At 38.5% G+C, this 13,181-nt stretch overlaps 2 protein-coding genes across 5 annotated transcripts; one reads left to right on the top strand and one right to left on the bottom strand.

Annotated features, from left to right (window-relative positions):
• The first annotated feature begins 1,366 nt into the window (after positions 1-1,366).
• cxcr3.1 (chemokine (C-X-C motif) receptor 3, tandem duplicate 1) lies at positions 1,367-6,037 on the top strand. Its single transcript, XM_030158767.1, has 3 exons — positions 1,367-1,405; positions 2,670-3,078; positions 4,341-6,037. The coding sequence occupies exons 2-3, from the start codon at positions 2,683-2,685 to the stop codon at positions 5,070-5,072; spliced, it is 1,128 nt and encodes a 375-aa protein (XP_030014627.1). The 5' UTR covers positions 1,367-1,405; positions 2,670-2,682; the 3' UTR covers positions 5,073-6,037.
• Positions 6,038-9,589: 3,552 nt separating this feature from the next.
• On the bottom strand, positions 9,590-13,181 carry LOC115436059 (C-X-C chemokine receptor type 3-like). Of its 4 annotated transcripts, XM_030158771.1 has the most exons (4): positions 12,430-12,673; positions 12,253-12,312; positions 11,695-12,048; positions 9,590-11,407 (listed from the first exon to the last, which is right to left on the bottom strand). In XM_030158771.1, exons 3-4 carry the CDS (start codon positions 12,037-12,039, stop codon positions 10,655-10,657), a joined length of 1,098 nt encoding a protein of 365 aa, XP_030014631.1. In that variant the 5' UTR covers positions 12,040-12,048; positions 12,253-12,312; positions 12,430-12,673; the 3' UTR covers positions 9,590-10,654. The 4 variants fall into 4 exon arrangements, with proteins under 4 accessions (XP_030014631.1, XP_030014629.1, XP_030014633.1 ...); XM_030158769.1 differs by lacking the exons at positions 12,253-12,312; positions 12,430-12,673 and adding an exon at positions 13,088-13,181; XM_030158773.1 differs by lacking the exons at positions 12,253-12,312; positions 12,430-12,673 and adding an exon at positions 13,088-13,157 and having other exon boundaries at positions 11,695-12,045.

The raw sequence follows: 13,181 nt of genomic DNA, 5'->3' as shown, positions 1-13,181 counted from the left end.
ACGTATGCAGCTAAACAGAGGGGAAAGGTGTGAAAACAACAGGAACAGGCTTTGAACCTTTTACATTAGGCAAGGGGAAACAGACACATGTAAACCAACTGCCTTGACAGGTGCAAATGTTTGCATGTTTGAACACCGTGAACCGAAAACTGCTATGGTGATCTTTGCGGTTTTGGAGATGATATCTGTAGTGCGGTTAGTGATGATGATTTTTTGAAAAGATTTCACAGTGATACGATCATACAAATGTTATCAAGAGGAACAATGAATGTGATAAGGCACTTCATAAGAAATGAAGAGGCAGTGAAATGACAAATACAGCTCATTCATCTGATGAAACCTAAATTTGAACAATTGTGTTTGTGTGTCTGTATTGAAAACCACAGCGATACACAACTGTAGTTTTGTTTCTGTACACTGATGCATATGATACTTCAGTTCAATCACTTCCCTGACCTACAAAGAAAAATCACTGACACCGTATCCATTTATGCACACACACAATCCTGGGAAAGCTAAGAAATCTTTATGTATATACTTATTTGTAAGGTTTTTCTTTAATCTGTGTTGCATATTTCATTGGTCTTACTTGTCTTCAATGCATTTCCTTTAGCATTTCTTGTCATTTATTTCATTTCATATTTCTTATTCAGTAATGTGGACGCCTCCTAAATTTCATCATCTAACTATATATTAAAAAGTCAACAAAATGTCTTCAACAATTCTACATTTTAATTTGCTCAGCTTTGTGTATTTCTTTTAAACGCCAACAGGTTCTGCGTACCGAAACACACCCTGTCAGTCAAATGAAACTCATAAATTAAAGGTTTTGTACGTGTGGGTTTAAATTGGGTTTTTCACGAGTATCTGTGGAAATGTTCCCCACCTACTCATATTTTATGGCATTGTATACGTCTTTGATAATAATATCTTAACTTTGTTGAAAAAACGAAAAATCTCTCAATTAGAAGGTGGAAAATATAGAGACATATTTTGATAATTTTAAAGAGAATTCATGAATTTGGACAGTTTATTTCTAGTTATAGTCATCTGATCTTACGTTGTTTATTTGTTGAAGTATATTGCATATGAAGTAAAATAAAATGAAAACTGACTTTATGTGTAAAAAGTGCTTTGTCAATATAAAACTTAACACTCATGTAATAATAATAATAATAATAATAATAATAATAATAATAATAATAATAATAATAATATTTCAAAAGAAAGTTAAAATGAGCTAAGAGACACATCAGTTTTTGTCAATACAAAATCTGTACATGCATGACTTTTTTTTTTTTTTTTTGGTCTCTGCTTCCTCTGCTGATACTGGTCTTGGTTACAGCAGACAAGTGGCTCATTTGCCTCTGATCCTGCTCAGTGAAGGATACTGACTGACATCTGGGTAAGTTATACTGTCTGCAACTGCATCTTGTATTTTATGTGTTGCCTGTGTTATTCTTTATTTGGAAGGTTTGGATACTGTGCATGTATCATCCTTTATTATTTTTATTTGAGAATTATCAGTGCGCCTGTTATACATGTATATGAAGCTCTTGCTTAAACTGATCACTGATAAACACAAGTGAACCTGTGATACAACACAGTCTGCTTAATTTTTCTTCATTCAATCCTTTTTGTGTGTTTTGACAATTTGAGTGCACAGTGGCAACCACAACATAGACTGTGATGTGGTTGGCAAGTTGGCAATGTGTCCCATTTTTGTCGTTCACTCAAAGCATGTAGCATTTATGGAATGATTTACAAACAGGAAAATGACAGCAGGAGTTAATCATCTTTGAAACTCTGGTTGTTTCAGTGTGGCTAAAATAGGTAACTAAATGCAGATGTAGTGATGATGTGATACTTACTTCAGTGGTGCCTCATGGTGGTGCAAATAGTGCGAAAACAGCTTCCTCTTGTTCTTGTGCAGTTGATTTCTCTTCCTCAAATGCCAGTTGAGCATAAAATGGTCCAAGCAACTGGCACTTACAGATGGAAATGAGATTTTAGTCAAAGAGGCAAAGTCTTAGAGCATATCAGATGTCATAGCATTAAGCTTCAGAGTTATTAATTTGGTTTCTACTCAATGAAGTATGCCAATTTTGGTATACCGGGCCTACATTACCAAAAACACCATTTAACTCCAACATTTAGAATAACAAAATTTTCATTCATTCATTCATTCATTCATTTTCTGAACCCACTTTATCCTCACTAGGGTCAGGGGCATAACAATAATTAAATAAAAAACAAATGTTTCAATATGACAGACAGACGGACAGACAGACAGACTTTACTGATCCCAAACTGGGGAATTGTGGCACCACCATGTGGATGAGACTTCAAATTTGTTCCTATAGGTCAATTTAGTTATGGTTACAACTATTCTCTTTTAAGATAAGATAAGATAAGATAAGATAAGATAAGATAAGATAAGATAAGATAAGATAAGATAAGATAAGATAAGATAAAATAAGATACAACAGAAAAACATACAATGTAGAACTCAATAAACACAATAATAATAAATAAGCACAGAAAAACATATGTAAATGATATTTCTACCACTCTCTTTTCTTTATTTTATGTGAATTTCACTCTTGATGTTATTTGACATAAAAGACTGAAATATCCTCAACTAATGTTAACATTTTCTTGTGTTTCAGTCCCTGTTCACCGATGGAAAACTATAAAATCACCATGTCTGATGATTATGCGGGGCTCTTGAACGGCTTAGATGACTTGTATGACAACAATTCATCCTCAGGGGATGGGGACTGTTGTGGAGGAGGGGATGTGTGTGACTCAGAAGAAGACATACAGTTCGGGGCTTTGTTCATCCCGGTTCTGTACTCTATCGTGTTTGTCGTGGGAGTCTTGGGAAATGGAGTGCTCCTGGGAGTTTTGGCTCGCAGCAGGAAGTTCTGGAGTGTGACAGACACCTTCATCCTACACCTGTGTATCGCAGATGTCCTGCTGCTGGTGACGCTGCCCTTCTGGGCTGCAGAGTCTGCAAATCCTGACGGATGGATCTTTGGGACTCCCCTGTGCAAGATCAATGGAGCTGTTTTCACGGTAAGTCACACAAATCTGTTCATATGCAATCAAGTAATTCAAGGGGTTTAACAAAAATATTGCATTTACTGTTTAGAAAATATAACCATTTAAATATTTAAACACAGTCCCATTATCACAGGCTCAAAACAATTGGACCAGCTAAGACTACTATGGTGCTGCTGATCTCGCCAGTGGGTTCTGTCTCTTAAGAATGCATGAAATTGTTGATTTTTCCACTCCTCAAGATTTATCTTTGCTCTGATATATCTTGTTTTTTTTTTTTTTTTTTTTACAAAATGATGACCTCCACTTGCACTGACACCTCTTTGGAACTTGTGTTGACAATTCCAGTGAATGTTTAGTAAATGAATATTCAACATCTGAAATCAACTCCAGACCTTTCATCTGCTTCATTTATCAGTGAATAACCAGGGAACAGGACACATCCGGACATGACACTGGGTGTCAGTCAGATTGTCTGATTACTTTTGAGCTAATTCCTCAACAGTTAATGCAGTATTTTGTTAACCTCCTAAGACCCAGCTATAGGTTTTCTGCCCACATTTGTGGACAAGAGTTTCACAACTTTACACTAAAAAAAAAAAAAAAAGAAAGAAAACTGTCCACCACAAAGGACATTCCATAAAAATGTAAAAACTGCATCTGAAAAAACTGTTGCATCATGATGTTTCCAATCTTGGCACTTATTTAATAAAAACCCAAAAAAGCTTGTACTTTGCTGACATTTCCTGGGTCTTAGGAGGTTAAACCCCTTGAATTAAAGCTGAAAGTCCACATTTCAATCACATCTTGATTGTTTCATCTCAAATCCACTGTGGTGGTGTACAGAGGAGACTAGAGACACAAAACATTCATGTCATCGTGTCACTGTCCAAATACACGCAGACCTGACTGTATACATACTAATGTGCAGAAGTAAAAAAAATTTAGTTTAACAAAGTAAAGACGATGAATCACTAACAATATAGAAATGAATAGAAGGAAGAATTCACAGACCTGCAGGATCTCAGAGAAAGTGTGATTGGGCTACAAATTAAATATACAATAAACATGTTTAAATCTAACAAAATGAAGAAATAATCTCTTATATCCTCTACAAGTCCATCCCACATAGAACAAAGCCACAATACAGTCTATTCAATATATATTTCCCCAGAGGAAGGATGCTCTATTACTAACCGAATGCTCTTTATTAAATAAATAATAATGGCAAAAAGATTCACTTGTCTTTGGTTTGTCTGATTTCTTTCCCCACTTAGATCAATTTTTACTGTGGGATCTTTCTCCTGGCCTGCATCAGTCTGGACCGCTACCTGTCAATCGTCCATGCTACCCAGATGTACTCCCGCAGGAACCCCTTGGTGGTTCACATCAGCTGCCTGGCAGTGTGGCTCTTCTCCCTGCTCCTGTCCATCCCTGACTGGATCTTTCTGAGCGCCTCCATGGACACCCGACGCAACAGAACCGAGTGTATTCGTGATTACTTCATTTATGGCTCTGAGGCGGTCACCAACTGGCGTTTCGCATCACGTCTGCTCTACCACGTCATTGGCTTCCTCCTGCCTTCAGCCATTCTGATCTTCTGTTACTCCTGCATTCTGAGGAGGCTGAGGTGTGGCTCCCAGGGTCTCCAAAAGCAGAAGGCCTTCAGGGTCATAGTGGCCGTTGTGGTGGTCTTCTTTCTTTGCTGGCTGCCGTACAACATCACGCTCATGGTGGACACTCTTAAATCGGCCAACAGCAGTGATGGCTGTGGAGTCAGAACATCTCTGGAGAAAGCCAAGATAATCACCTCATCTGTGGGTTACATGCACTGCAGCCTCAATCCGATCCTGTACGCCTTTGTGGGGGTCAAGTTTCGGCGTCAGCTTATGGACATCCTGAGGGCTTTCGGCTGCAAGATGAAGATAAGCGTCCAATCTGCTGCAAGCAGTAGAAGAAGCTCCTTTTGGTCTGAGTCTGCGGACACTTCCAACTCAGTGGCTGTCTGAGAGAGACAGAGATGTAGAAACTGAACAAGCTCACAGAAAACTGTCTCACTTATAAGATACAAGCATGCATTGTATTTTGGTATTGATCTAGTTAAAACATCCAGACACAAACTATGCATCTGTTCAGTTTGTTCTGTAATATAGTGCACAGGGCATTGGTGGCTTAACATGAATGCAGGCTTTTGGGGAGAGAATGAAAAACTATGGTGTGAGGATTAAATACAGGCATTTTATACATGATATATGATATTTTTCCTCAGTTCTGATTTTAGTTTCAGTCTTGGATTCTTTATAAAGATGGACACAGTAACAGTGCTTAAAAAGTTAAGCCAAAAACATCTCACTGTGGCCCCGATGGCAGACTGCAGTCTAACTTTTAACTTTTATCCCATCCTTGTGAAGTGGAAGACAGCTGTAAAGTCTATCTGCAGTCTTTAATAATTAACACATTGACAGGAAACCAATCAGACAGTGCAGGCACATTTTACATCCTGTCTCTACTGTGAGGTCCTGGTTCTAAATTGTGTCACAAACACAATATGATATGTCCTGTAACCGCAGCAGTTTGGATTTATTTTTATTAGGCTGGGCAAATTAACGCGTTATTACCGCGTTAACGCATTCATGAAATAACGCCGACAATTTTTTTTAAAATCTCCCGTTAATGCCGTTTTATTATCGTTCTGCCTTTCAAGCAAGTCTTCGTTCATTTATACATACGGACTCTTATTTTGAAAAGCATGCTTTTATTTTGGCGCGCCACACGCACCAAGCGCCGGTGAACAACGGCTGAGAGGAGAAAGCGAGCTTTATAAGTAATGCTGAAAGAAACTTTGTTCAACTCCTACAGAAGCAACGCCTGTATGTATCAATCATTCTGTTGTTTGCTAAATAATTTCACATGCAAACGTGCCGTTAAAAACATGTTTATGACGTTATTTTGGATGTGTTTATTACAATGTGTTATTAACATGTTTAAGCTAATTCGTTTATGCTAGCAGTCGCAGATGGGTTGCTAAGTCTTCATGCAGGCTCATGTTAAGTTTATGTAAATTCATTGGTTGTGTTTAGGTATAATATTCCAGCCTTTGAACTAACCTTTACTTATTTACGATGTGATTGTTGTATTAGCAGTCAATTTAATTTTATAATAATTACATCTATGCATTCTCCGTGAATATCCATATCATTAATAGACATAACTAATTGAATTATTTTGTCTGTATTTTATAGTTTCACTCTGTCAATCTGCATGATGTCAAGTATGTACTTTGAAGCTGCAAACTTCAAAGAGGACATATCTTGCATCGTCAGTTCAGAGTTTAGCTCGCTGTCTAGCTCAGACTAAGTACAGACATCTTAGCGAGGACAGTACAATTATAACTCATATTCTTCTGCCTCTGCTTGTGTGCGTGTAGCATTAGCTCAGCAGATAGACAACAGGTTTACCAAGAAAAGCCGGATGCCAAAAACTTCTGTCCAAATCTTTTACTTGAGACTCACTGTAAAACTGCAACATACATACAAAATATGTCTCAGTTATGTTCATTGCCTTAGTACATTTACACGGCATTATACATTTAAATTAATGGGAAAAAGATTGCTAGCTTGATGCTAACTTGAATGGGAAAATCTATAGACATGCTAATGATTCGCATTTATAGATTAAGTTAAGATTTACAACGTCTTTTTATCCAGCAACAAAGGTTCTCATCAGACATATTTTATACTATTCATTCTTACAACAACTGAACATAAAATACTCACAGGCAAACGTTTTCGGGCCATACAAACAGAGTGAAAGAAAGGTGTCTGTTAGTTCCTTCTTATGTCTGAACTGACTACGGGAACACCGCAAGGACAAAACATATGTTAGTGCAACTTATTCCAACCACTAGAGGGCCCCCTTTGCTTGCTTTTAACAACTGAACATCACATATTATTGGGCTTATTAGTATTAGTACTTACTAGTGGCCTTAAGACTCCTGTCAATCACTCACAAGCAGAAATAAACTGGTGTGGACATGAACATGGAGAAAAGAACTGGTCTTTTCCATGGACATTTTCATTTTAAATGTCTTCAGATGGTGGGGTTGAGAAGGACAAAGTTGTTTGGAAGCACTGACATGTGGAATTATTATTTTTTTCTCACCGGAGTGCTTCAAGTCTGAAATATCACTGAAAGGAAATACACGCTGTTGATGCCAGCAACACCCCCCCCCCCCCCCCCCCCATATAACCATGCGATTAATCACGATTAATCACAGAAATCCACACGATTAATCATGATTAAAAATTTTAATCGCTGCCCAGCACTAATTTTTATGCAACAGGAAGAAATAGTGTTGGAGCATCTATCTTTATGTACAGTCGGTGGTTGTGGCAAACCGTACAACTATATTCAAATTTTTTTCCTGCATTTTTTTTTGCTCATTGTCACTTTTGTTGTATCTACACAGTCAATATGTAACTTAACAAAGACAAAAAAAAAAGGTGTTGTTATGTTGGGGGAGCTGTGTGTACTCTGCGTTGTGGTGTTTATGTGTATGTACATAAAAGAAAATATGGATAGCTACACTGTCTTATATACTAATAGAACTCCACTGTGTATATGTAACATTTTGAATCAGAGAATAAAATTTTTAAAATATCTTTTTAAATGTGTTTTGCTGATTTCATTGTATAAATTCCAGAGACACTTTCACAAACACATATTGAAAAAAAATTACCTATTATTTTCTTATTAATAATACAACATTAAGAACTTCCAACGATCTTTCCCATTCTTTGTGTTGTTTTTCTCTGAACAAAAATAAATAAAGCATCTATTGGTATACATTTTTTTTTGTACTGAACAATGTTTGAGTGTGTATTTTTGAAGTCCATTGACTGGAAATTTCTTCACATACACTTCAAAGATAGCACACAAGATAATGGAAGTTGCAACAGAGGTGAAGATACTGTAGATGTAACCATTAAAAATAAGTCATGCTGTGTCACAACTTAATCTTTTGGAGAAAATGGTACAACATCTTATTCCCCTTTATTTTCTGCCTCTGTGTATATTTATATGTAAGTCATTTTAATTTATTAACTTAAAGTGTGTTGCACTTTCTAAGATTTCCTACAGGTCTAGAAGGCAGGTTGAGTTATGCAGGTGATTAAATGCATGAACAGAAATGAGAACTACACACGAACATATAGTGGTTTTAGAGGAAACATCTTTCCTGTATGCTTAGCAGGAAATTGAAACTAAGAAAAAAAAACAGCCACACACCTTCACAGAAGTGGTTTAAGCAGAAAAGTGACACGCAATTCATGAACAAAGAGCACAGAGGAACACTAATTCTACAAGCAAGTGTCTGATTATGCTGAAACCCCACTGCTCCACCCTCATTATGTGTTTTATTCAGAATGAGGGGCAAACATTACACTTCAGTTAGGTGGTTCAGGATCCAGTTTTATTCCAAACAAGTCTTTCACACATTTCTTAAACAGCAGTTTTATTGTTTAATTACAGCGACTCTGCACTGCTCAGGATGCATAAACTTTTTAAAGCCTCAAACGTATAGGAAACAGTGCCTTTTTTAAATTTATTATTTTTTTTTTTACATTTTTTCTGGGATAGAGTGATGTAGTTAACCTGTGAATAGTATAACGGTTCATTCTAGTCTAGATAATGGCCCTCTTAGCAGATAAAAGGTTATATCGGAAGCAGCTTCTCAGTATGTGTTATACTTATCGCTATTTATAACTGTTACTGGCATAAATGTGACGTGCAGCAGCTGTTACGGACAGACGGCAATTCTCAGATTGGTCTGCATTTTTTTCAAGACCTGACACTTAAATATATTTCTGCTACAGCACATGAAGGGGAAGAAAACAGATGTGTGGCTCAAAACTGTCTTTTTATGCAAGTTTTTATTTTGGGAAACACATACGCCCTAAAACAATTATCTTGACTTGAACAGTGATCAGGCTTGTGTGACATGCCATAACCAGCAGAGCAATACGAAGGGTAAAACCACAGTATCAACCACAGTATTAGCACTTTGCACAAACATGTTCTTTTGAAAAACTTTTTTTTCCTCTTCTTCTTTGCTCCTCTTCTTTCTTCCACTTGCCACCTACAGTTTTCTTTCCAACTAACTGCACAAAGCACACCACAGTTCTCTCACCAGCAAAAAAAAAAAACAAAACAGACAAGTGTCAACAGAGAGCCATAAAAAAAACTGCAAACAGAGAGCGGCTTTTCTCTTCCTCCTCCTCCTCTAAACTGTGTCACCTGATTGATGACATCATAATACGTCTGCGTCACCCTGTGGTCTACAGTCCAAACACTAATGTCACAACACTGAAGTCAAAAACAATGAGAAGAGCAGGATTCACCAGGGGGAAATTCCCTGAGCTGTCCCCCCCCCCAAAAGCAGACATATAGATTATACAATCATGAAATCTTACTGCAGTCTTTACTCAATGAGGATAAAAGGAAGTAAAATAATAAATATATAAACGACTCTGGTTCAGTCTGAGTTTATAGGTAATAAAGCCATAAACACTGTCTGACGGCTTGATTTATGATAAGCTTACGATAACGTCATCAAGATAACAGCTTATATTCTGTCTTACTGCAGACAAACGGCATCAGCTTTATAGTAAATGTACAATAGCTGTTTTTTCCCCTTACGATAATACACATAATATGTGTAGGGCCGGACAATATTTGGAATACTCTGCACCACGGATCGAGAGATTCTTGTTCCATTTTGCATTTCTGGTTCTCTCTTATCTCCTTGAAGCAGTACTGACAGAGAGCACTGGATCATGGGTTGTTTATAGCATCAATAATGCTAGGCTAAGTTTATTTAAGTCCCTTTGTAGTGAGTCTTAACAACTCTGTAAAGTTAATGCTTTTGTTCTGTAAAAAAAACAAAAAACTGGCATTTACAGTACTGTAAAACATTTCCTCAGTTTGTTGGTTTAATAAAATTATGACCGCATATATGTATTTGACATTCTGTATTGTCATTTTAAGCTTAAGAACCCATTTAGTTCAACTTTTGTGTGTCTTAAGGTTGTGCATATAATTTCTATATTTTCATGTTGCATCTGAGGAAAAGAGAACAAGAAATAAATATGTATGCTCATTTCAACCCTGCAAAAACAACGCTAAAGCTAAGACTTCTGCACAGAACTGTATATTGTACTGTAGGTTAAATATATTGTGGTATCATCTTACATCCATATCGTCCAACCCTATTTTTGTGTTCCTAAACAAATACGCACAAGTGATAGAAAAATAACTCATTAACTTTAAAACTATGAATTGAGTTGCAGTGATTAGGATAAAAATGAAAATTAAATAAAAATAACACATAATATCATGGTGATGTGGCACTGCTACGTGAATATTAAATGTGACGTGAGAGTCATGTTTATAAATATCTGTCTCTCATCATTGCACAAAATATGACACCCCATCCTACAACCCCATGACATGACTTCAGCCTACAGTAACTTCCCCTATGGGTGGAAATGTTCAGGTCAGTGTTGAGTCATCAAGGAGCTGTTGTGTCCATTTATCAGCACTGTGATGACTGCACCTGATGCTCAACACTTGTCATCTGTTTCAACTCTTCTCCCTCATGACACTGACCGGGCTCTGTTTCGTCACCCACTCCCAACTCCCACAGAGAACCCTTAGAGTCAACGCTTCTACATCTGAGCAAAGCTAGTGTCCTTTTTCTGAAGTTTCCACACAGGCCCATGTAGATCAGAGGCCTGAGGGCGGCATGAGCACAACACAGAGCAGAAGTGACCATCAGGGTGACTTTTAGGGACCCTCCAGGATTTACAGATGAAGTTTTCTGAGATACCCTTGTAAGGCTCATGAAGGTGTCCACGATGAGGGTGATGTTGTATGGCAGCCAAGAGAGAAAGGACACCAGAGCCAGGATTACCAGAACAGTTTTCTGCTTCTTGAAGCTTTTTTTGCTGATCTGCAGCTGCTGGTGGATATAATAGAAGAAGATCAGGATGGCGACAGGCAGCAGGAAGCCCAGCACAAGGTGAATCAGGCGTGATGCCAGCTGCCACTTTGACAGGTCGAAGTTGGGTTCACAAACTGTCTGATCCTCCTGATGTCCCTGTTTTTGGGACACTGCTGAAGCCCAGTCTGGGATACTGAGAAGCAGCGAGACGAGCCATATGAAGACACAGCTGATATGAGCGAACCATGGACTTTTGTGGGAGAAGAGCTGGATGGCACGGACAATGGACAGGTAACAGTCCAGGGTCACACAAACTAGCAAGAAGTTCCCACAGTAGAAGCTCATCTAGAAAAGGGAATAAAAAAAAAAGTTATCTACTGCCACAAAAACATCCATCAGCGTTTTATACTTTCACTTCTCCCCTACTCTGACCCCATCCTCCCCTCATAATGCGTCTTCCCAGAAATGCTCAAATTACTGGAAAAATGTGAAACTCACTACGACAGTATCTTGGCACACTAGCAACAAATAAGAATAGTTTCATTAAGCAAACACAATAATGGCCTTAAGCTTAAAACAGTTTCCCACAGCCCCCCTTTCACTTTCAGTATCTGCCTGTTGCTGGTACCTACATTAAAAACAGCCCAGCCGATCCCGCAGGTAATGCCCCTAAAGCACCATCCACACTGAAGGGACGCCTGTGAGGCCCAGAGGGGTAGCGTCAGCAGTAAAAGGACATCGGCCAGTCCCAGGTGGAGTATAAAGGTGTCAGACATACTCCAGGATTGTCTCTTCAGAGCCAGAACGGCAAGGAGGATCCCATTCACCAACAGACCCAGAGCAAGCACTACAGAGTACACAAACGGGATCACCACCACCTTGCTCCTTCCTGGCCCAGAGTCCTCTTCATATACATAGTCATTACCATAGTCATAGGTGGTGTTATGGAGAAATAATCCATCTAGATGCACGTCCATGTCTGCCTGCTGTGGAGACAAAAATGATCTTAATTCCAGAAACAATCAGCCCAAACACAGAGACAAACCAAACATGCAGCAGTGCCTCATAGGCTGACAGACTCTTCTGTACTTTCTATCTTCAATGGTAGCCTTTTAAGAGTGAAGTAACTTCGTAAAACCCCCGTGGGAAGCCCAGGAATGGCTTTACAAACACACTCACACTAAACTCACATGGTGCTGATGTCAGTGGATGAGGCAACAGCTGTGAGTTGAAGCGGAAAGCCCAGATCCCTGAGGTCAAACACGCACACATACACACAGTACTAACACCCTATTAGCGTTTCTTTCTGCACAGTTTAGGTGAACTGGTGTTACTTTAATCTTGCTAACATAGATATGCAAACATACCACATGGGTTTGAGCGGACGTGAGATAAGATGTGTTTATTTCTAATGTTTGCGTGCACGCGGTTTCGAAATTGACACTAAAACGGAAACAGAAGTATTGGTCAAACAGTATCCACCTGCAAAATTAACACAAATAAGCAGATAGTCTGTAATTACTATGGGTTATAACACAAGTGCATATGCAATTAAACTGAGGCATGCTGCACACACAATGGCCTATTACGCATATTACGCACACTGTCTTAAAACTAAAATTAAACTCTGGGGTTTGAAAAAAAAGCTCTGAACTGATTAGAGAAATGACTAAATAAAGGATTAACACACACTTGCACGTATTCACCGACCTAACCAGTTTGACATGAATACCTTTGCTGTTTTTGGAGGGAGACCGCAGCTGTTGGCCGCCGTCAAACTGCCGAGAAAACGCTCAAAAGCTTTACCTATGTGTGTTTTCGATCAAAACAGAAGATTAGCACAACTTCTATGTAAAGAGGAAGTTCGTGTTTAAAGGGACGAATGCACAAAACAAAGTGGAGGTTGAAGGAAGAGACAATAAACAAGACTGAGTCCTGACGGTGCGCGCGCCTGTACGAACTTTTACGCACAGAAATGCGAGACCGCGCGGATCACTGTTTACAACATGGACTAAACCAACTTACACGGATTTTAATTTATTCCCACCGGCTTGTTTCGGTCAACCAAACGTCACCCTGTCCGCACATTGCCGCTTTCGATTTATTGTTTGCCAACCCA

The sequence above is a fragment of the Sphaeramia orbicularis genome, chromosome 16 (genome assembly GCF_902148855.1).
Source record: "Sphaeramia orbicularis chromosome 16, fSphaOr1.1, whole genome shotgun sequence".
NCBI lineage: Eukaryota > Metazoa > Chordata > Actinopteri > Kurtiformes > Apogonidae > Sphaeramia > Sphaeramia orbicularis.
Note: the sequence above shows the minus strand (reverse complement) of the source record. Positions and strands in the feature narration are given on the sequence as shown.

What these genes read in the sequence shown, in the direction of transcription:
- LOC115436059 (XM_030158769.1), bottom strand. Translation starts at nt 12,039, where the DNA reads ATGGACGTGCATCTAGATGGATTATTTCTCCATAACACCACCTATGAC. An exon ending in TCGGCTGGGCTGTTTTTAAT is followed by an intron (nt 11,408 to 11,694) that starts GTAGGTACCAGC and finishes TCCCTTTTCTAG; the next exon opens with ATGAGCTTCTACTGTGGGAA.
- cxcr3.1 (XM_030158767.1), top strand. Translation starts at nt 2,683, where the DNA reads ATGGAAAACTATAAAATCACCATGTCTGATGATTATGCGGGGCTCTTG. An exon ending in TCAATGGAGCTGTTTTCACG is followed by an intron (nt 3,079 to 4,340) that starts GTAAGTCACACA and finishes TTCCCCACTTAG; the next exon opens with ATCAATTTTTACTGTGGGAT.